We start from the raw sequence: 25,125 nt of genomic DNA on the forward strand, positions 1-25,125 counted from the left end.
TCGCGATCAGAAAGTCGCGAACTCTTCCCTCTTTATTTTCAAAGCCATACATTTCCGTTAAATTTCTTTCCATATCCTCACACTGTTTCTAGAATTCTCACTATTCTCCTTAGTGGAGCTTTAATCATTTTTTCTTTTTCCGTTGGTGTGCTGCAAGAAAAGACTGCTACCTGTCATCCCTTGAAATAGTATATTATGCGTATCATCAGGGCTTAAACTCAGGCTTAAACTATTTTAATTTTTAGCTATTTAATTTATTTTTCTTTCCTTCCTCACAATCTACCATAGGGCTCCGGCGCTTCTAATTTTAGAAATTCAGCCCTGTCAAAAAGGTTAATCCGTTCCTCGACCATACATCGATAGCTTATTCAAAATTTACATCGGTAGCTTGTGCACAAGTTTATAATACAAAACCAATGAAGTCATTAAATCTAAATCAAAGAGAAAAAGCATATTATTAAACAGTTAAAATAGATGAAATTTAATTTTTTACCGTGCCCATACGAAGCAGAATAGATATGGCACAAGTGGAAACAGATAAGGAAAAGATGCTATTGTTTGGATGAGTAGTCCTCTTCCATGAAAATATCAAGTAACTGTTTATCTGAGGCTTCTTTTATCTTTGTCTCTAAGCGCCACTTTACTTTCCTTGACACTCAACAAGCATGTGCTTCACTCAAAATTTGTCTGTGTTTTAAAATGTTTCCAAGACAAGGCAAGATGTTATAAATGGAAATACTTACGCTATAGCTTGCTACTGTTTTATCAGAGTAATGTGATTATTTCAATTTGAACGAATTTCGCGGATTAAAGAGCTAGGATTATGTCTACGTTTCTCTTCCTCTGAAAATACTTTCCCTACAATAGCCTTTTTTTGTTTTTAAGTTATTTTAGCTCTTCGTTCTGCCTGAACTAATTTTTAAGATTCCGTAGCAAGTCTTCATTAACTTCCAAATCCATCGTTTTGTCTGGAGACTCCGAATCATAGGTCACAAACAATCCTCAAAGTTTTCAGAATCTGTCTAACACGAATTTGACCATAACTTTGTCCAGGCTGAATTTAGGGTCCTGTGAGGCAGCAGCTACCAGGCCTTATTTACAACAGTCAAGAAATAGAAGACATCAAAATGAAGTTTCTAGTCTCTGAGTGTTAATTCAGCGTCAGACATTACTCAATTGAAAATCATTTGGAAATTATTTCTTGCTGACTTGAATGTTCGTAACTCAGAGTATTGCGTTCGTTTTGGTACTGAAAATAATGTGAAACTGGACTCCAAACCCTTCATTTTTTTTTTTTTTTTTTTTTTTTTTTTTTCAAATTCTTGTTATAAAAAAGTTAATTTAGAGGAAATGTATTCGCGGGCCGCATAAAAATTACTTTGGGGGCCACACGCGACCCGCCAGTTTGATACTGCTGCATTATCCTACGGAACTTTGGAAGAAACCAAGAAATAAAAAAAGCCACCTTTAAACTCAACGTACAGTACAATGTAAAAACTTCAAAAGCAGGATATTCGCCTTTGCGTAATAATTTATGTCCAAAACGTAAAAATTGCACGCAATTCAGTGATAAACAACGAATACTCATTTCCTCAATCTGAATTTGATTAAAGTACCGCATGCATTGAGGGAAAATTCGAATGTGCCTTCATGTTGCGAGAGACTTTTCCATTTGTTTTTGTAAAATACACCATTTCGTTAATGATGCTGCCATTCACACAGCATGCAGAGGGAAAATTAGAGAAGACACGACAAAGCGTAGTTCATTTTATTTTAAATTTCAGATTCTAAATAAAAATGGATGATTCAATGCAAAGCTGCGTATTTAAAGTAAATAAGGATTTTATTATTCGACCGAGTTAAAAAAATTATAATTTTTTTAATATATATATATATATATATATATATATCCCAATGCGGTTTACATTTCCTGATTGTTTGTTAATGGCAAGAATGAAAAGAAAATGTTTTATTATTCTGGCGTAATAACTTGTTTTTTTTCTGGTTCACTAAAGACATTTGCTAGATTTTCTTTACTACAAATTTCGAATGCTAGATAAATCATACATTTTAAAACAATTACCTTCCCTGTCCCGAAAATGTCGAGTTCTCCATTTTAATAATCTTAAAATTTCCTATTTTTTACTATAAACTAGGTTAGTATTTTAATAATTATAGCCAGACAATGCTTTAAAATCATACTCGGTTAGCATAAACTTCCTGTTTATTTTGCAACTAATGGCGCCATCTATTATTTGGATTACTAAGCAAAAGAGATGTTCGTACTCATTTGAATGAGGCAATAAAATTCGACATTTCAGTGTTTCTCCAATATACGCCCATCTAACTCAAAATTATAGATTTTGTAAGAATTGCATGTTCCAAGTCAAAAAAGAATATATTTACCTCTCCCACAGGTAGAAACCATTGTCATCAATAGTAGGAACACAGTGCTGTGGGTTCATCTGGAAAGAAAATAAAAATTTTACTTTAATTTTCATACAAACGTGATGAAATTTTCAGAGACAGGGGCAAAATAAAAAGGTTCCGAAACAATTGTTTATGACCATTATTTCTTTTCATGAAACAACACAGAAAAAATAATTTTGATATACTTGTAATCAGTGCAATTTCGTGTATTACTTTTATTACGTACATGAAGTTATATAGTTGATGCTCGTACATGAAGCTAATATAGTTGATGCTCGCTGTAATGAAACCTTGCTTCCTAAAGAAAAGGTACTTTCTAAGGTGTGGTCGCTATGACCAAAAGTGAATTGATTTAATGTACTAGATAATGAAGTCGACGAGTTTTTTCCGCGGTGGTTGTAGTGGAATGATCGCAGTCGTAATAAAAAGCGTCAATTGTAGTAGCCCTTTCATTTACGAAAATTAATAAATATGATTATTAACATAACGCATAAGAATGAACAAAACAGATCGTTATTTATAATCAAAATCAGAATGTCATTTCTATATACTCCATTATTGTTGCACGACAAGTTCTGTTCATGTGCTAAAAGAATGGGCTACATTGGATTACCTGCGAATTTTCTCACATAATGGCAAAAACTGAAATACTGCAAGCAGTGCTGTATTGACTATTAAGCAAAATAAGCAAGTGCTCAGGGCATCAAGGAAAAGGTCATTACGAACTCAAGAATGGGTTGGTTGGTTGGTTGATTTTTTAATGGCACAATGGTTATTATGCGCCAGACAAATGATGAAAAAAATTCAAGATGCAAAACACACTGTGTCAAGTGAATTGATGAAATGGACCTGAGATGCTGATGAAGGCATGGAGAAATGACTTTGAAATGCCCATTCACTCTAGCAACAGGTAGATCAGGATAAAAGGGAAATAACTTCAGATCATATTGTAAAAAAGGATATCTTTTAAAAAACTTACGAGGTTGATGTGGGGGTTTCTTCCAATGAGATAAAGGCATGGAGAAATGACTAATAAATGCTCTAGCAACAGGTAAAGCAGGATAAAATGTAGTTCAAATCATATGGTAAAAAGAGATGTCTTAAAAATCTCATGAGGTTGATGTGAGGGTTTCTTCCAATGAGACGATAACATTCGTAGAGTTAAGAATGGGGGCATAAAAATTTCGGTTGCCAATTTTACCGTAAAATATATGGTGCTGCTATACAAAGACAGAAATAATGGGAGAAAGCAGGCGTAAATTTATGTGGGAACACCAAAACTTAAATGCTTAGGGGTTCTAAAAGTCGTAATCCGGCCCTGAATAAAAGTCCTGCAATGAATACTCATCTTACAAAACAACTTTTACATGGGAAGAAGATAAAAAAATTCCATTTTAACTTCACGAAATAATTTAGATACTAGGTTATTTTTCTTATCTCGAAAGATTAGCTACTTGAAAATTCTCTTCATAGTCATTATTCTCAACATATACAACCGAGAACAATCTTAATTCTGTCAACTTCGCCTATTGAACCAACTAGGTTCAAGCTTTATTCTAATATTTTGCCTATCTAATATTTTGCTGGTAAATTTCAGAATTTTCTTGAAACACTGAAAAGAAAATTACAGTGAACGAGATGATTTCAAAATAATTGACTAACTGAAGAAAAACACTTTTTGCGAGTGCTGCGAACAGAAGATCCTCCATCCGAAGAAATGTTCGAGATTGTTGTAATGATATTAAAAATGTGCTGAATAACTAAGCTTTTAAAGAATAATTAATCTGAAATTTAAATGACTATCGTCAAGATCGGATTAAGACTTAAAGGCCCTAAGCAGGTTAACAGATTCTTTGGTGCCCTCATATACATTTATGCCAGTTTTCTCCCTCATTCCTTGTAAACAATCCACGCAAAACTGGCAATGGGAAACTTTTGTAGTGCCCCCTTTCCAGAGTCCCTTAAGTACCTTTTTGTTTTGCCCCCCTTTCCTTGATGCCCTTAAGTACGTGCTTATATTGTTTGATGGCTGCGACCTCTTACAATCTGTAGCAGTTTTAACGCTTTAACTATCCAAGCCGTTATGCGTTCAACAGTATTTTGCCCCAAACCTTTAAGCAAGCATATATGCGAGCATCCTGAAATATGCTCATAGTATTAAACCACTAACTGCAAGGAAAAGAATCCAGATAGTGGTAAGGGTATTGAGGAATTACTCCACGCAGTGATAAAGCATTTTGGAATTTAAGTGGGGGTTAATTGAAGATTTAATTGCATTTAAGCTTCAATTCAGATATTGCTTAAGGATATTTTGGAAGTATATTCAACAATATACGTCTTTCTCATGAGCTTTTAAGGGCAGTTCCCACTGGGGTTTATCTGAGCTACCAGAGTCAGTTCCATGTGTCGACTAGCTCCGCTGTGCCTGCAGTTCAGATTTTTCAACTTGCTGCCATATGGGAAAAAACTGGTTTTGGAGATGGGTCGGCTACGTCAATTGTGTTCGTTAGCTCAGATAAACCCCAGTGGGAACGCAGCTTTACAGAACTCTGACATGTAAAAGGCATACCCTAAGACATTTGAATGTTTTGAAATAAACGAAATATTTGGAGTCGAATAATTATAAGTTTCGTACAGTCTTGTTACGATAGCTGTTTGTGAACGCATTTATTTTTTAGGTTATTTGTAAAAGATACTATAGTATGGACGGAATTGAATAAATGTATTTAAATGAGCTCGGAATTTTGCAGCAGAGCATTTAACTATAAGCTGAAATCATTATCAAAAGAACTAAATTTTGCTTGGTTAACTGCTTGTGTTTTGCGCATAATTTATCATTTTAGCGTGTGTTATTACAACAGTTGCATACTTCGATGATTGGTAATATACATCGATTTTCCTAGTTCCTTAATTGCAGTAATTTATCTTAATATAATCTTTCAAAATACTGAAAATATGATAACTTCTTGATGTGAGCTGCCAATCCTGTCGCCTACCGCTGTTCCAAATCGCCTACTTCTGTTATACAAAACCCAGATTTATTTTTGTTTACGGAAAAGAAAACAGCACATAATTATTTCGCAGCAAAATCTAATTAAAGCCAGTTTTAGATCGGTAACGAGTGTTATGCCTTGCGCGACGTTTAAATGCGTTTTCTCGACCGAAAAGTGGAACGGCTGACAAAACCCATTTATCTACCAATCTGAGGGATAATTGACAATCGCATTTCAGACAATTCTATAAAATTTACCAATTTAGAAAAGGATTAAAACATTAATTTAATAGAAAAATACAACAAGTATAACATTAATTTGCATTAACCTCAATTAAATTTACGTTTAACTTTTCCGTTTACGCTTAACGAGACAATATTTAGAATTTTAAAAGATGTTGTACGGGAACTTCATTCCAAAATTCATTATGATAATAAATTTACAACGTGAACGGTCTCGTCCAGTTTCTCTCGTTAACTACTACTCGCATATCCAGGTTTCAGCTTTAAGAATTTACCTTTTTCTTACAAAGTCTTGCGCAAAACTGAACGATTGGTTTGGTTTATGTGATTATGGCAAACCCTCCAGGGCTACCTGCCTAAAGGAAGGATGCCTTCGTGGTTGGTTGGTTGACTTTTAATGGCACAAAACCTTGAAGGATGCCTTCGTGGAGGATTTTCCAAGGGAAACTGGCTCTGATACAGCTCTACCCGACGAGACGGCTCCTGACCCAAGCTATCCTGTAGGACAACGGACAGGATAATACCATCCCACGGAAGAAAGAAACCACTATGAGGGTACCACAACCAAGGGCCGGGTGGCGGATCAGATATTCTAAATTGAACGATAATCATAAGAAAATGAAAGTTTTTGTTATGAAGACTATTGTGCCTTGTGCAGCAGGTGCTTCGTGCGATTAGGAAAAGAAAAATTATTTAGGAAGAAAACTGTCTTGAAGGGAAAATGTAAAAAGCATTGATATGAAAGTTAGGCATGGTAATTGGAAATTTCGACTAGCAATATACATCACAACCAAAGAGCACATGATTTGTGAATAAATATAATTTGACAAAATTTTCATAAAGGAACAAAAGTAAAGAAAAGCTATTTTAACATATCTAGCAAAGTTTTAGAATACTGTTGTTAAAAATCACATTTCAATATTCATAGTTAATACAGCAGTAAAATTTAATTCAAAGAACATTATAATGATTCTTATCTACCCAAATCAATTCTTATCTAGGCAATAATTTATCTTAATTATAGAATAAATGCCCTCTTAACATATTCTGGTTTGAATTACAATTATTCTCAAAAACTAAGAAAAGAAAAACAGACAAATATAGCAATAACATTTTAGTTTCTGTTACACATGGCGAAAACCACGAAAACGCCCATGCAGCCAACCCGTTCGAGAGATTCGAACCTCGTACCTAACAACAGTGTTCAGCGACTTTATCGCTCGGGCGCTGGTGGGCGCGAAAACTGAATGAAGTCAATAGATTGTAATAATATTAATATAATTTCATAATCAAAATTTGTAATAAATGCATAAGAACTTTAAATACAGAAATTCACATGTAGTTATGAGAAATAAACAGTTATTGAGAAGATGAGTGATGAAGTGATTTTTTAAAAATTAAATAATTTAAAAGTATATTCAAATATTTTAATTTACTAAAAATATCTCCAAACGTAATTGTAACTTAAGTCGGTAAGTTCTAACCTTCCGCCAAAGCTTTTTTTTTTTTTTTTAAAGGATTCTTAAAAAAATCAATGTCTGACAGTAACTCTTCTTAATATATCTCTACATAAATTTTGGGCGAGTTTAAATTTGAGATTTCAAATAGCAACTTCATTCTCCTCGGCATGTTCTGGTTTTTCGATAAAAGTAATTGGTTAAGTTTTGAGTCTGCGAGCATCATCCAAAAACCTAATGCAATTTTTTAGTCTTGTATATGATATTGATATCACTCTGCAATTTTTAATAAAATGTTAGCGGATTGCAACTCACAGTAATGTTCAGTATAGCAACATATGCTACACAGTAAAAACTTTTTAAGCACTTTACTATACCCCTATTCTATTTCCCAATTATTTATCCCCTTAGATGAAACTTCATTGTTCGAGTCTCTTATTCGGATAATGGCAATATCGGACGCCATGCCTGTTCTTAACTAAATGACTATGACAGTAGGGTATCATTGGCTAATAAGCGAGTACCTCAGTGAATCATCCCCTCGGTAGGGGGGGACGTACTTAGCGAAGCTACTCGCTAGGATCTGTACCTAGGCAGTCTCGTTCACCGGGGCATACAAATAACGAACTTGGTGGTTCTGAAGGCCCCAGGAAAGATCGCTTATCGATCGGCTTGTGGGTCTGGCACGTCCTAGAGCTGAAGGCTGTAGTAGCCCAGTAGCAAATTGACTACCAGTGTCGCATTAAGGCTGCAACGCCAGTCTCTCCAAGGTGCGATGGCAAAGTTTGAACTCCTGGGCTTGGTTTGGCCGAGGGGGGATTGGACTCAGGCTAGTTCAGACGGCGGCGTAAAGGGCATAGAGGCATAGTCATAAGGGCATAAAATACGGCAATTCCGTTCACACTTGCGAGAACGGGGTGTAAGCTGTGTCCAATGAGAGAAGCTAAATTTGCGCATGCGTGGATGTGTCTACAACTTTCCTGCGCTGTTCCCCTGCTCGATTGACTTCCCGCGTTCGCTCTGCTTGTTTTGTAACAGCGAAATCTTCTGTAGAACGCCGCTTCGTTTTAGCTTCGCTCTGATTCGTCGACGCTTATCCCAAACTCGGCGTAAAGTTGAAAACTTTGAACCCTATGCCACGAGCCCTAAACTAGATTTTGTGACGTAGCACAGACTGGTTACCTTTGGCAACGGAGCTCGGCTTTAACCACTTATGCCCTTTACACCCCCGTCTGAACGTAGCTTTAAGAGCCGTTCAAACTAGGGTTAATCTGAGCTGACGGAGACAGCTGACGTAGCCGACACATCTCCAAAAGCAGTTTTTCTCCATAGGACAGCAAGTTGAAAAATCTGAACTACACAGCGGAGCTAGTCGACATATGAAACTGACTCCGTTAGCTCGCATAAACCCCAGTGTGAATGGCCCTGTAGTGTCATTAAGTTGACGGAATGAGGAACGCACCTATTTTAGCTCAGTGGATCCGCTGAAAGTGGCGCGAAGCTACTGTGGCTTCGATAAGCATGTGCAAAGGCGTATGTTTATTTAAAATAATACTTCTTAATACCGTACAAGAAATCATCTCTTCAAGCTATATTTTATAATTCAGAGAAATATAACAATCACATTAACTTCTATTAGTCGAACGATTTCAGAGTCCTACCAAACATAAAACTGAGAATCGACTCGCCATTAAACAAACATGCCATGTCTCGAGTTATTACTAAACAAAACAGTAACCCCCAGCAGTAGATTGCAAACTTTATAATCACCTCAGAAATTAAAATGGCTTTCGACTTGAAGTTTAAAAAAAATAATAAAATCTTGCATTTCCTTGCGTTAAGCTCTTTTTCATCAAATAATTTGCCCGCAGTTTGGCTTCATGTAGTAATACTCCCATGACATCAGCAAGCTTCACCTTCGAAATGCTGTTACATAGGCAAAAAGGCCAATGCCTGGTGCAGCGCCTTTTAACAGTCTAGTACAATTTTCTGAGGCTACTAAATTTTCCAAAGGCGGCTGTATTAGTCGTGGATGGAAATATTCAAAATCAGTAATTCATTTGCACATCTGGAGCGGTTACATTTAGTTTTTCAGTCAGATTATTTCCCTAAAAATGAATTCGTTTCTCATCGATTATTTTTTTATAATTTTTTATATAACTATATTAACTATATTAGTTTAACTATATTAGTTTTTAACTATATTAGTTTATAACTATATTAGTTTTATATATATTATAACTATATTAGTTTTATATATATTATAACTATATTAGTTTTATATATCTAATATAGTTATAACTTTAACTATATTAGTTTTTAACACAGTGTAGATTTTAGATACGTTTTAATTAGTTTCATTCTTTAAGATGATTGCCTTTTGTTACTGGAATTGTTAAATATCCAGAAATATTCGAAGATAAATTGGTAAAAAAAAATCAAGACTTTTCAATATCTTTCACTTGTTGCTGCCTTAATCTTTAAATCCGATAGAATCAGCCAAAAAACTCGGCTAGTGAGTTTATTTCCTTAAAGAATTAAAAATTCATCAAAATCTTTAGCTAAAATTCAGAATAAGAATTTCATTCGAATGCTGTTATCTTCCTTTCAGAATTTCTCACTCCCTTTTCTCGGATCATTTAACAAAAAGACCCAACTTACTGCTTTCATAATTCCTTTATATTTTATATATTTTATCTATTGAAGCGATACATTTTCGGAAACTGAGCAGAATGCGCTTTGAAGATGTGGCAGTTTTCCTTGAAATGCAGATAACATTTTTGTAAAAACGAAAGCCAGTCTCAAGCTGAATATTTCCTAATCTCAAAACTAGCTTAAACTAAAAAATTTCTTACCCGTGCTTAATTTTATTTGCTCAGTCATCTTTTCCTCATATTTCCGAAATCATCACAATACATCACCGTATTCTTCGATAAGGAGACATGATGACGTTACAGAAAGTTAACCAAAAATTTCCTGTTATGATTACAACTAAATACTGGACTTATCTCGTTTTCTAAGATTTAGAGAATGCAGGAAGAACACCTACGATTCTTAATTTCAGAAAACTTACCTCTAGAAATTCGGGTGTCATATTCTCGAATAGGAAAAGATCGACATTCTTCAACTTTAACGGTACCTTTAACATCTTCGCTGTAATGCGGACGGCTCTGCAGGGAGGACTTATGGGAAAATCGTACAGAAGGATCGTGGATGACATGCTGGACCGACTTGGAGGTGAATCAATCAAAATGATACTTTAAAAGGGGAAGTTGTATATATATCGCTCAGACTACATGATATATTTGCGTGCGTGGGATATCCTGCCGTGCTGTTTCCGCAGTTCAAAGAAAAGAGAAAAAAAAAAAAAAAAAAAGGTTGGTTGTTTGTTAAATGGTCTTTAAGTCATCGCTTAATCGAGTTTCACTACGGCAACAAATGGTCATGACTGTAATTACAACTACATTTTGATGATTTAAATCATCTGCTATTAGCTGCATTGGAAAAGAAAGGAAATTATGTTGAATTATTTAAGCCATCAGATAAGCACGATTGCAAAATCGAATGTTCAAGTGCACCCTTTTCGTTATTTGATTATTTAAAAACATTGATGGATCCTCGACCACGTCGTCGAATTTAAGTCTTTTTTTTTGGGGGGGGGAAGATATTAGAGATGAAATAACATAAATCGGATCGTGACATGAAAATTTTAAAATAAACGATGAATATCCAAAGAGAAACGCTCATTTCCATATCATGAAATGTACGAAGATCTCTTAAGCAAAAGTAGCTATTTTTGCTGAAAAATAAATGGTGCTTATGTACTGGTGCAATCATATTATCAAAACCTGCCATGTTTTCAGAATGTCCTCAACTTTGGTAATTACGTGTAAAATAATTCTTCAAGCGACCCATACGCATAATACTTCATCAGTCTTTGCAATGTCGCCATTTTCATTCATGTTCTTTTGTGGTATTCGGACGGTTTTTATGAAAAATTAGCGTTACATTGCTTTAACCTCAAATTTTAAAACACGCGCTTGTGGGATTTGGATGGCGCAGGGAAAATTTGCGTCTTAAGTTTTAAGAATATAGTCTTTATTTGCAAAATCGCCAAAACTTGCAAACTTACTTCGAGTTCTATTCTTAAAACGGCTGCAATAGAAGTTTTTTCAGGAGAGCGGACGGGGAAAAAAGCGCTTGTAAGTAGATTTATTGATTAGTTCTCGAGATAAATTATAATCTGCGTAATAATATACGATAGTATTTACATATAATTAAGAAAGGGAATTTAATACTAGTCATGATTCTTCTCTTAGGCAAGAAATCGCGAAACTTCGCCGTTGAGCTAACGTAAGTACCAAACAAACATTGCACAGTTTAGCTTTATTTTATATTCTTAAAACAATCTTATAAACTACTAGCAGCTAAATGACTTGAATCGTGGAAAATCTGGTCATTTGTAAATGAGTTAGGTCATTGAATTTTCGTGGTTTTTCCATGCGTAACATAAATTAGAATAAGCTTTTTAAGCAATTACTCGTATTATATATACACACACACAAAAAAAACAAAAAAAAAAAACTCCTTTTAAACGAATGCTTTCGAACACTTTCCCATAATCGACTGGCTAATTACGACAAAGTATTCTTTATGAGGTGCAAGATGCGTTATTGGAGAACTTTTCGGTAAAGTTCGCTCGCATTTAGATACAGAGATGAAACCACAAAAACGCCATACATCATTCAGTGGTTTGTTACCCCAGCACGTAATAAACTGAAGTTTCGAATCGAAATTTCATATCTACGTTAAGTAATGGAATGGGATTAGGATGCAGGTTATGATGCATCTCGAATTTCGACCTTACTTCCGAAGGAAATTCAAAAACTGGCCAAACAGCAGCACTATTTCAAAGTTTATACTGTGAAGGAACCCATTGAAGTTCGGCTCGGGTACTTCACAGTTTTCGAGATAAATTATAATTTTTGCAACAGCGCACAGGAGTCGCGAATTAAAGGGTTCCGGCACTTCTTTTATGTAAGTGAAATACAATTTCTTCACACAAATTTTATTTTAATAAAAAATGTGTTTTAAAAATAGATTCTGACTTTTGAATACAGACCTGCCTTTCTCTTGGGCAAAAATTGAGGCTTAAGGAAAGAAAAATCCTTACTCACATGTCAAAAAGCAATGCAGGAAGTGCAATGAGTTTATCACTGCTGTAAATTTTCGTTCCTGAAAGAACTACAGGTCTTCCTGAAAGTTCCTGAAAGAGTTCCTGAAAGAACTACGTGCCATGGACTGTTATAAAGTCCATGGGTCGTGCACGTGCCACGCTAATGACTTCCTACTGCAGAGCTCTGTAGACTTTTTTGAAGATGCAACCAAACGCGGGGGACTACTCTTGTCACTCATACAGAGAAGTCACCTTTATTCTCCCGCTGTTGTCGGATCGTATTTAGAAAAACTTTTTGCTTGACGATTAGAATAATATCGACAGGGCATCGCGATAAGAAAGTCTTGGTCTCATCCCTCTTTTATTTTCAAAGCAATAATTTTCCGTTAAAATTTTCTATTATATACTTATACTGTTTTTAGAATTCTCATTATTCCCCTTGGTGACGGTTTAATCGTTTTAACTTTTTTCGTTGAGCTGCAAAAAAGAATTTTTTTTTTAAATTATGCTGAAAATATTAGGGAGAGAGGAATACACAAACCCGGAGATTCAGTTATCTATTGGGAGAATGGGAGATGTGATGGGAAACCAGGATTCTCCAGGTAAAAGCGGGAAATTTGAAAACCATGGAATCTTAAAAATTTCAAAGTACTTGAGCATATTTTGATTGAAGTTGCTCCTGTCGACTTAAGATTTTGTACGGATGTAGTACCTTTTAACCATTCGGGAGGCTGCGATATTAAGCTATTCTTTTCTCCTAAATACACGCGATATTTCTTAAGTCATAAATTTATAATCTTAGCTGTGTTCGCTTGCACCCACTGCGGTGTAACTGGAATGCCAGCTGTGCTCGTCGATAACCATCACAAGGTTAAAGCGCTTTACGAAAGATATTAACATTAGAATTGCATTTATTAGGTTTGCCGATAGCTGAAATATTATGCTTCTATTCTCCTGTGCAAATGTGACATTATAGCGTAGGTTAACTCTCACGATATGCTGGAAAATCAAAAAAGCTTGTCGCGGAAACAGCTGTTCGAACTGGAAAATCGTTGCCAGAAATTCAGTAGCTTTATACTAGAGAAGCACAACCTTATTATCCAATTTCCACTTTACTATCGTCAGCGATTATATATTTATAGAGCGAATCGAGTAGCCTAGAACGAGACGTTCGAATAAACGAGAATAAAGATAAATTCCAAACAAGGACAAGTATACAGTGACTCATAGGAAGGAAAATAATGTTTGATAAAACTGCAGTTTAAATGTGCAAAAATTCAAAAATTTATCAGTGGAAAAGTATTAAGATAAAGAATTCTACAACAGAAAAGCAGTTGTTAATAAAGCTTTATGATAAAACTTTTCCGTCAAGAATAATAGCATGATTCATAACAATGACAGGTTTATGAGACCTCATTTTAGGCGATTTCGACAAACTGTCAACTATGGTATCATTTTCTCGTAATTACCGATATCGAATTAGGCTGAATGTTCGAGAAACACCTTATTTCAGCGAAGCTGAATAGTGCACTTTCAGTGGCTGAAGTAAAGTAGATTGCGCTTATGGTAACTAGAGCGTTTAATGAGTAAGTGCAAGTTAGTTTTAAGCGTTACCCAACTATTAAAAGGCAATTAGAGGGAACTAAGAAATGTCAGTTTTCTTGTTATGCGATTTTAATATTTTGGCTGCGATACAGTTCTGCAATAAGAACGAATCACAAGGATAAACATAGCTTAGAAAACGAAAATAGGAAAATTGAACCTTTTTTTGGTGTAGATATGAAATAACACTTGTTTTCCAAGCAAAATTATTTGTTTCCGTTGAAAGACCTGCTTCCAGATAGTATTTGAAACGGCATTTTCATATCCAAATTGGGACAAAACTAAAACTGAATTTTGCCTAGTTTTATGTCAATAGCAATACTAAAAGTTTCTATACGATATTCTAGGAATAGCAAAAACACAAAAATATTTTCTTTATCAAGTAATTTTTTCCCATTTTAAAGGATGGATTTTATTTCTTTCGTAAAAAAATGGCAGATATAATTTTTTTTAAAGCTGGTATAAAATTAAAACTGTTGTTTCGAATTATATTCATTTGAACTATACTTTTTAAAAATATAATTTATCATTAGAAGGAGGTAAAATTTAACTTCATATTAAAGCTAATAATTTGACGATTTTTCATGTGCGTTGTAAGAAATTTTCGTTAAAAAACATGAAACCTGAAAGCTTTCAGATTTTATATTACGCCCAAAGCGCTTTTTTTTTAAAGGTTTTACGCATTAGATTTATTAAATATGTCTTTCGCACTGAAACCATAATTCAAGCCAACAGCAATATCACAAAATATTTAAAAAGCATATCTTTAGATTTTCCGATACACTGCATCTGGAGATTAAAAAAGAATATTTTCTTTTATTTATTTATTTTTTTTTAAATTTTTTATTTTATTTTATTTATTTATTATCGTACATTGTTTCGCCTTTATTCCCTTTGAAATCGTTGAGTTTCTTTACCAAAAATTCTTTACAAAATATGAAATAGATAATGAAATAAATTCCATATTCGGGTAGAGAACTACCCGAACATGGATATCTATCTGGAAGCCTGGTTATTCAAAATTTGATGTCTCTAGGTACCGCTATTTTCATAATGCGAGAAACATACATAAATTCATGCAGATTCTTCATTATCTAATTTATTTAAATATAATGCAGGGCAGTAATATTTGGTCGCAACAATATTAAAAGTGAATCGCTGTTTTATAACGGATGACGCAAAATGCCAAAAGGAAATTAAATAGCCCTTCCGGGCAAATTGCCCCTTCGGGCTAAAATCAGAATCCTTGAATTAATTAAAAAAAAAACCTAAAATATAGAAGTTTACAGAAAATTATCACTAAATTTCTGAAGAAATCATTATATCACTAAATTATATCACTAAATTTCTGAAGAAAGAACATAATTGAGCATTTTGAAAGATCTTTTATTGCCGAGATCTTTTGGAAAAGAAAAAAAAAAAAAAATGTGAGCATTTAGAAGTTCAATGATTCGCAAATTTTACTGTAATTATAAAAAATACAGAGAAATGTGAAACTAAGCATTTACGAGTGGTTAGAATGTTTAAATGAATGATCACTTGCTAGAACAGAAGTTAAAGATACATAAAAGAAAAAAGCTCATATTAATATAAAAAAGATTAAAAAAATTTTCATAATGTCATCTGACAGTTTTCCTACGCAAACTGAAAAATGCTATTTTGTTGATATTTTACTCAGTTTCGTCTGTCATATCCAGAGAAAGAGTAAGACTTTTACTCGAATAAAATATTTGATATTATTTTCAACGAACTCAAAGTGAATTATCGTGAAATGATAATTTTAATAATTCTAATTAATATAAGCAATAGTTTAATGCAACTGGAAAGAAAGTTAATAATCCCACTTTCTTCTATCTTCCTTACTTAACAAAACTCATTTGAATATAGATCGTTTGGTGCCATCATTTTCTGAGTACTTTAGTAGCGTTCTTTTAGATGAAGCCACAGTCACGTCATGAAAGAAGAAATTAATGAAATTACTTCTTTTCCTCATTAAGTATCTATTTCCCCATGACAATTCTCGTTTCCTGTAGCCCATATCTTTATGATAATTACTGTGACTGTTTGTAATAATCTATATTTCCTTTATGTATAATTAATCTACAACCATTTACAGTACAGAATCCACATATGTCTCTACTAACACGAGATAACGAAGCGAAATGTTGTTCGCTTCTTTGTTATTCAATAATGTAAACACTAGTTGATTAATTGGCTCAACATTTTGCATAGAACACATATGCCACAAAGATCGCGAATTAGAGCCATGTCCTGAAGAAAAAAATCGAAAAAAAAAAAAAAAAAAAAAAAAAAAAACTAAACGGTCAAACCTACTTCAAACATCGACGAACTTTAAACATCATCAACGAATCTGACAATAAGTGACATATCAGATCACTATTTTAAGGCAGATCACTGTCGCCTCTTACTACAAATATCCACTCAATTTTTTAGGGATTTTAAATGTGTAGGAACCGCATTCTCTTTGCCTGCTGTCGCAGTACAAGAATTAGCAGGACCAGCTAGGAAATGGATGATTCGTATATCGAATCACCGGTTAGGGCGCAAAGTTAATTTTTCACATTTTCTGTCGTTGTAAATTCTAATAGCCTGTAGAAACTATGACTAAATAATTGGTTACCAGATGCGTCTATACTTTAAAAGCTGCATGGCACAACTCCACCCTTTGAAGATATTTGGTAGAGAACTGTGATCTTTTAAAGTGAAAGTATGGTTATTCTTTAAAATATTAACTAGTTCTAATCTAAAAGTAAAATATTTCAGCGTTTCTTATTTATGTTATTAAAAGCTACATGTGACACGTGAGTCATAAGACGGTGACACCACGTAATGTAGTGTTTCAAAGAGTGGAAATAGGCCAACTGTTATTTTTCGTGCATAAAAAGTACGGAAGAAACTTAGCATCGGTTGGAAGCCAAACAGGATATTAAGTTATTAATGACTGAAAATTAGAAAAAATATGAGAATTCTAAGGACATTTAGACTTCATTTGCTTTCCGTGTGTAAGATAAGCGCAGGTTTAGAAGTTCTTAGAAGAGTCAGGCTCCTTCTTGGATTTATAACGTGTCTCAAACGACTTGGCAGTTAAACAGTTAATACCATTTCTATATCCGTTCAGAAACTGGTACAGAGCACAAGCTTCTGCGACTTAATAGTCTGACAATAGTCTCAGACTTGTCTGACAATACGATCAGAACAAGTTCACAACTTTTATCGTGGCGGGAAATGCAGGATCGCGTCTATCGTTTGGCATGGGCCTTGGACACTTTGTAGATGATGCTGCAACTGTCTAGTTCCGTCCCAGTTTTGAGGGATAATTTCCCGTGGAAAGGGAAACTCTTCTTTTTATGCTTTCAAACTCGCTCCTCTTTCCCTACCACCAAACCATTCGAGAGTACTTACGGCTAGCCGTATATTTTAAATGCCCGATACCGCAAACACCATATACACTTACAAACATCCAAGCCTTCTACAGGATTCGAAGACAGGCCTAAGGATAGGGCAGCCAGCAACGCTCACCAAAATATCGATTAATGCGGCAGAGCGTAAGTCAGCCAGCAAAGCGTAAAAGCAGGTTGTAATTGCTTGAATTCGGAACTTTAGTGTGAAAACAACTCCGAACCTCTGCGTTGCTGTTCGACTACCCCTTTATTTTTCTTGGCAATACGACATCTAAAAAAGGGCAAAGGCAAATAACCGTCAACAAATAAAGCGTCATGCTTTGCAAGGTTGGCGCTGGGAATTTTGTTGCCCGGTACAATCTCTTTTGAGCCCTAAATTTTGTTGCCTCTAAATTCTGCAGCAGAGTACATCATCCAAGTTATAAAAAAAAATACCATTCTTAAATTTTGCTGTTGGATACTTCTCTAAAGTCTAAACATTTTGCCGCTCCTAAATTCTTTCGCCGCACAAGTTGCACAGTCTCTTGCGCCAGCCTGGTGCTTTGCTCAGAAATTGCTAAAAAATGTTGAAGTTTTACTTTCTACTACAATAAAAAAACTCCATTTAAATAACATAACTGAATTATGGATGCTTGAATTCCGAGCAAGAATTCCTTCATTCTGTTTAAAACAATAAATGAACGAGACGGAAAAATAACGAAATGCATGTAAACCACATATCGTTTCCGGTTCTTTTCGCCAAGTATTGTTTTATTTAACTTTAATCATTCATTCTTCAATGAGCAGGAAAAAACTGACATCAGTTAGCCATTCTACCGCAACAAATTATACATCCAATTAATTGTAATTTCCATCAGGAAGTCTATAACCATCCTGATAACGAGTTTACAAGTATTTCTTTTTTATAGTTATAAGAATTGAGCAATGTTATGGATGTATGACCTTGAAAAAGTAATTCTTGGCGGCAGGTACGAACGAAGGCTCATTCTTAAATGAGAAGTCACGACATGAGGTTAAATGCATGTATCGTTACAAAATAATCCGGATGTCCAAGAGGAAAGCAACAGCTATTTCATCAACCGGTTTTTGGGTTCGAAAACCAGAAAGTTATCTTTCAGAGTTCACGAAAATAAACCCAACTCATTAAATACTTCAACGAATTATTTTATATTTAGCCGATAACTGGTTTTTAATTTCAATATTAAAATGTTAAATGAATCCCGCAAGGCGTCTCAAACTTTCCTACATTACAACAATCTCTCAATAAGATTGTTAAGATTGTCTGTAAAGGCGAAAGATGAAGCACACTGCTTACTAATCAAAATAGAATAAAAATTTAGATATTTTATTTTAAAACATAACATGACTGAAATTTGAATCTATTTAAATAAAGTGGTATGCATCTATTATTTAATAGATGATCCTTCATCCTTTCTTATTACTACTTCCATAAATGCATGCTCGCAAGTTCACTGCAACCATACAAGACTCAACCATACAATCATGACCATTTACCTAGTTATTCACAGTGCCCACCAATGGCCGAATTGTTAAAAACCGCTAAATGCTGACTCGCCAGTGTTCAAACCCAGGCGAACGGGGTGATCGCATGGCTCATTTTCCCCATGTGTGACGGGCGCACCAGCAGCCAAGCGGTAAAATCGCTGAACACTGGTAGTTTAGACCTGGGTTCGAATCCAGGCGAACGGGTGCGCTGCAAAGGCGTTTTTGTGGTCTTCCTCAATGTGTAACGTATATACGAGCCAGTTTCCTTTACGAAAGTCATCCACGAAGGCATCCCTTCCCTTAGGCAGATAGCCCTCGAGTGCGTTGTCATAATGAATTAAACCAGACCAAACCCTATGTGTGACATGAATTCGAGCCAGTTTCCCTTAGAAAATTCTTTCCGAAGGCATCTCTCCCCTTTAGGCAAATAGCGTGAGCTTTGTCATATTCCATCAACGAACTGCAGTATTCACATTTATGTGCCTTACGCAGCAGCCAAGTATCCATCGTGGAAGACACTATTAAGTAGGCAGAAGTTTGCAACAAATAATCTAACTATACAGACTATGGCACATCTTAAAGAACTAGATTCCGTTAATAGAGAATTAAAACCTTTTGATTTTAAAATCAGTCATTATTAACAAATACACAGCTCTAAAAAAAGTGTAATGACTTCTGAAAATTATCAGAATTTGGTAAAATTAAGTTACATATTCTCAAACAACTTTATTTGGAAGATTATTTCTCAAATTATTCAATGGTGCAAAAATCAAAATTTGCAATGATTAGTTTTATCGTTAAGGTTGTATTAAAATAAAAAATTTCAAAATCTCGCACTAACAAACAAAAATATTGAAAATAAGCTTAAATTAATCCATGTAAAAAGCAGAGTAAATGAAGAAGGTAGTATTATGCTACATGCCATACTAATCACTTAAAACATATTTCAGCTGAAAAAAAATTTAAACTGATCTTATAAGCGGGATATTTGCATCACTTGCATTCTTACTCCTAGTATTTCTCACTGGTAGGATCAAATTAAACCTAGAAATACAAATTCCAAACTTTAATGTTAGTATCTAAGTAAAAGAAAATAAAAAATTAATGTTTTTTTTAAAGCCTAACCATTGCTTTAATTGCCCCCCCTTTTTTTTTTTTTTTTTTTTAAACATTTACTTACATCGAACCTTAGTGATATACACACTAAAACAATAAAAGAATGCCAAATTTCGTAATTAATAATTTTAGTAATTAATTAATAGTCACAAATTTTTATTGTTTTTGCTTTTAACTACTGATATGAATACTAAATTAGGGAATATAGCAAGAAATAAAAGTGAAATTAATAAAAATAAATGAATTCTAAATATAAAAAATTCATCCTAGAAAAAGAATACTGTACAGTAAGACCCCGCTTAATGCGGGGGATACGTTCCATCAAAGTAGAGCGTAATGCGAAACAGCGCTAAACGAGGCTATCTTTACATGTAAATATTGGGGTTAGGGGAAGATGGCTAGGAAATTGATTAGGTATTAAATTTAAAAAGTATGTTTTTTTAATAAAAATAAAACCAAACATTTATTTCTTAAAGCCCAAATTAATACCACATTATTATTTCTTGCAAAAATAAAAAAAAATATAAATAACAAAACGAATATTCTTAAAAAAAAACAAATAAAATTCTCAGTCAGTCATATTTAGTTAGCCTTCAGCGTTTTCAGTGTTCTGCCTTTTTGTGGCAAAAACATCTAATGTTGTTTGCCTTTTTCTTTTGCGTTGTTCTCTTAAAAGTTCTTCATAAACGGGCATCTCTAACACCACGCCTTACTTTTGAGCTCCTGTCAAAATTCGGATCATTTTCAATGAATTGATCCATTATTTCAGTTATGGTAGACAAACTCCTTTTTACAAACGCCATCGAAAGTTCTTTTTGCTTTTCTTCTGAATCACTGCTGTCAACATTTTTGTTTTCTTCTTGTTCAGTTAATTCCTTGAGTTCATCATTAGAAAGACTAGCCGCTGCTTCTTGAATTATTTCTTCGACATCTTCCACATTTACCCCTTCAAAATATGTCTGTACAATACCGCACCAAACAAGAAATACAAGTACACTCTTTCGGATATGTATTTGAAACCTATCGCTGCATAATATTTCGGGGAATCCCCGTATGCTGCGAGCGATTTCGTGGAATCCCCGGGTTGAAATAAAAGAGCGCTAAACCGAAACAGCGCTAAACGAAACAGCGTTAAGCGGGGTCTTACTGTATTATATATAATAAATAACACTTAAGGAAATCAGCTTTCATAAATGGCACGCCAAATTTCGTTGCAAAAAACAGTCAATGCCAATTAATTCTTAATGAAATATTGCTAAGAACATCGCTTATAAAATGCCACAAGAATAGCAAAGGCAGTTTCTTCGTAAACAATTCCTTTTTTATAAAACGTTACGATTAGATACTAAGAAATAAACGCGGAAGAAAGAACACCTATATCGCCATATGATCTCTCTTGGAAACCTTTTCCAAGGAAAGTGCGCTATTTCTGTTGAAAAACATCTTCCTCTGTTTAAAATAGTAATGCTGCATATTTAAAAAAAGGAAAAAAAAAAAAAAAAGGTAGAAAATCATTTAATCTAGCGTTTCTTCTTTCTTCTATAATGCAGCGATCCCAAATGGGGTCGGAAAGCGATATGCTAGGCGCACGAAAATTTAATTCAGATGCACGAATTTAAAGAAATCATATTAATGAAACTTTTAAGGAAGTTACATCAATGGTTTGGTTCGTGTGATTATGGCAAAGCCTCGAGGGTTATCTGCCTAAGGGGAGGGATGCCTTCGTGGAGGACTTTCTAACGGAAACTGGCTCGTATACATGTTACGCATGGGTAAAACCATGAAAACGCGCATGTAGCCAGCCCGTTCACGGGATTAGATCCTCGGACCGAATTACCAGTGTTCAGCGGCTTTACCGCTCGGCCGCTGGTGTACAACTGATATCTACGAGATTAATGACCTGCCCTTTGTTATGCAGCATAAGGCAAACACTTCCGTTTGATTCAAATGAGACTTCCCTTCATTAACTTTTGCATACTACTTAAACAAATCCTGAATTACTTTTTACATGTACATTGTTTACCAAAGAAATAAATTACTTAGTAGAAATCGTTACTTTTTATATCTTTATTCTGTATTTAATGTTTGGGGTGACGGAGAAAAACTCGCTGATAATATTGGCTCGTGAATGTGAAAATGTATAAAAAGCGCTAATTTAACGAATAATTTGTTATAAAAAATTGGCCAAAAATTTTTTCTTTTGGTTAGTCTGAAAATTTCAAAGTTTTATGAAAGATACAATTTTGAATATTGAAATTTTAAAATAACGGTTTGTGTAATGGGCAAGGGGGCAGCAAATTTTTACAAATTGTTAAAAATCGGTAAATTAAAGTAGAATCTCTACTGATTTATCTTAACTTTACTCTAAATTTATTTTATTTATAAAATTCCTTAGATTTATTTTTGCTCTGTTCGATGATGTAAAGAGTAAAATACGGAAAAAATTTGTTACTTAAGCGAAGGTATACGTGGCAAATCCGCAAATAGTTTCAATATTAAATTTTTAAAAAATAATCCAAATCCAATTTAAAAAAAAAAAAAAAAAAAAAAAAAAAAAAAAAAAAAACAGCTTTCAGAAGCCCACCTTCACCCTTCGAACAACTTGAATGCCAAAATTTTGTTAACTCAAGATCAGTTTGTCTGTGCTTTCTGGGATACAGGGAGAAAGTTACTACAGAATATAGATAATGCTTATTTAGTAGTTGAGTATTCGATTTTTTAAAAAGAAATCGACTCTAATTTTTACAATTAGAAATGATCTTCAGGTGCCAGAACGCGAAATTTGACGATTCATCTACTCCTCAAATTTGGCCGTTTTTTTCCCTCCCCTTTAGAGATAAATTTGCTCTAGTTTCACCAAAGAATTTTCTTCATGCCTCCACGAGTAACTCCAGAAAAAATGCACCAAAAAATGCTGTGCTGACCGGTTTGTCGGGTATTTTTGGGGGGTGGGGGTAAGGATAAGGAGAAGAGCTAAGTATCGCTTTGCTCTCTGTTTATATTCCAGTAGGAATGTCGCAACATTCTCTTTCACCTGGTACCAATATCTGGCAATTTTTAAAGGGTCTAAAAATTAAACTCTTCTGGGTTAATATATCGATAATTAACATAAAAATTAAGAACAATGAACTATTCAGTCGGTGTTTATTAATGTCAACTAATATGTAAGCTAATTCTAAATTTGAACTTTTCCTATATGTAACATAAATTTGTTCAAGTTCTCCACCAAGGCATCCTCCCTGTTAAGAATTAATAACACAAAAGCGCTGAACATAAGTGTGTTTTAAAAATAAAGTAATTGCTTCAATGATAATTTCAATTTAGTCCTACATTGCAAGCTCGATAAAACCCTTTTTTTTTTTTTTTTTCTCCCATCCCTGTAAACCCAGGGATCTTCAGATTCTATTCCAACTCTACAAGTTGCCAAATGGTTAAGATCGCTGAATACTGGTACTTCGACCCAGGTTCGAACGGTCTCGCTGCATGGACATTTTTCTTGATTTTCCTGATGTGTAACATGAATACCAGATAGTTTCCTTAGAGTCCTACATGAAGGCATCCCCTTCCCTATGTAGGCAGATCTCCTGTGTTTTGACATATGCAGTTAACCTGAACTGTGTTCCGCGGAATCTTGGGTTTCCATGCAGTTTTCGTAAGAATTCTTCAAGTTAACATCAAAATTCGAATGAATTTTTGAATAACGCGTGACCTTGAAACTTAATATCTAAAATAATTCAGTAAATGATTTTTATTACTATCTAAAATATTAAATAGATCGGTTTTTATAAGCAGTATTGTAATGAATTGTAATTAAAACTGTAAGCAATGAATTTCATTTTCCGCACAAAACAAAGCTTAAATTCAGCCTGAGCTCTCTTCTTTACTTCTGAGTTTTTCAGCGAAATCGTTTATTCCACCCGCAGCCCTTGATAAAATTCTCGGGCTGGCTGCATGGGTGTTTTCGTGGTTTTCCCCATGTGTAACGTGTATACGAGCCAGTTTCCCTTAAAAAGTCCTCCACGAAGGCATCCCTCACTTAAGGCAGATCCCTCAAGTGCTTTGCCGTAATCTAATAAACCAATCATAAAATTCTCCATGAAAGCATTCCTCCACTTGGATAGATAGCCCCTGTGTACTTTATCGTGAACCAAAGCACCCAGCCGCGATTTCAGATAGAGTTTGGTACTTTGTTGTATTACCGATTCGCAATGCTACGGAAAAATTTATCATTATATTATAATTAATTTTACTTAAATAACTAATATTTTCATTTCTTTGCACTTAAATAGTTTTATTAATTATTAGTAATTTTTTTTCATTATTTATAATGTTATTCCCAGATTTTAAAAATTAAGCCCACGTAAAAACAAAGGCACAATGATTTTTTTTTTAACATTAATTTTCCTGATAAGAATCCAACAAATAATAACTTCTACTTTTATGGGTTTTCTCGGCCGACAAAGTTTGATGACTGTTGCTGTGACTTGCGGAAATCCGCTGAGAATTCAATAAATGAAACAACACTCACCTTTAAAAATTCCGGTTTTAATTGTTCCCCTGCCATAAGATTGACTAGTTTCTGATTGACATCCACTCCGATAAATTTGGCAGTCATCAATACGGCCCGGCATGGCCCGCTAGCGGGAGCGAGATAGACGTCAATGGTCATGGTAGCAGTCGTAGAATTCGATGTTTACTCTATGTGAAATGTGAGCCAACCGGCGAATTACCAGGATTTATGCGGCGAAAGTAGGGGACAACACCGGGACTTCTGGCTGGATTGGCTGAAACGTGGCGTGATGTGAATGGTTAGATAATTGCTATGAAACTTTCTATCGCGAGAGGTAAATTGTTCCCGTCGAAAAGAGATTCAGGTTATGGCCGCTAGATGGGGTTAGAAGTAATTTTCGTTACAATTTGCAAGTCACACTGGACAGAAGTTCAAAGGCGCCACGCGGATGTTTTTATCGGATAGATCAATCAATCAATTGTTGTTTTACAAAGACGCGTTTTTTAGCTTTGGGAAGCGAAGTCGCGGATAGTTTGAAAGAGAAATCTCAGTTTTGAAAAACTGCATTCAGTATTTTAAGTTATTCATTAATGTATAATGATTGTATTGCGTTGAATGTAACTGGATATTATTTCAATCAGTCGTTCTCGCTTGCTTTAAATTAAGTCTGA

The 25,125-nt window shown here is 34.5% G+C and overlaps 1 protein-coding gene across 2 annotated transcripts in view; it reads right to left on the minus strand.

Annotated features, from left to right (window-relative positions):
- LOC118187024 (glutathione S-transferase 1-like) overlaps positions 1-24,745 on the minus strand; it is a 35,320-nt gene extending 10,575 nt beyond the window's left edge. The window contains exons 1-2 of one of the 2 annotated variants that reach the window (XM_085822741.1): positions 24,473-24,745; positions 2,407-2,465 (exon numbers count right to left, since the gene is read on the minus strand). In XM_085822741.1, the coding sequence (XP_085678867.1) occupies positions 2,407-2,465; positions 24,473-24,613 (200 nt within the window). In that variant the 5' untranslated portion in view covers positions 24,614-24,745. Of the gene's footprint in view, positions 1-2,406; positions 2,466-10,195; positions 10,358-24,472 lie in introns of those variants that run through there. The other variant, XM_085822740.1, reaches the window with a different exon arrangement.
- Between the last annotated feature and the right edge of the window lie 380 nt (positions 24,746-25,125).

The sequence above is a fragment of the Stegodyphus dumicola genome, chromosome 8 (genome assembly GCF_044657685.1).
Source record: "Stegodyphus dumicola isolate Sdum_Otavi_A_Nest chromosome 8, ASM4465768v1".
Classification (NCBI taxonomy): domain Eukaryota; kingdom Metazoa; phylum Arthropoda; class Arachnida; order Araneae; family Eresidae; genus Stegodyphus; species Stegodyphus dumicola.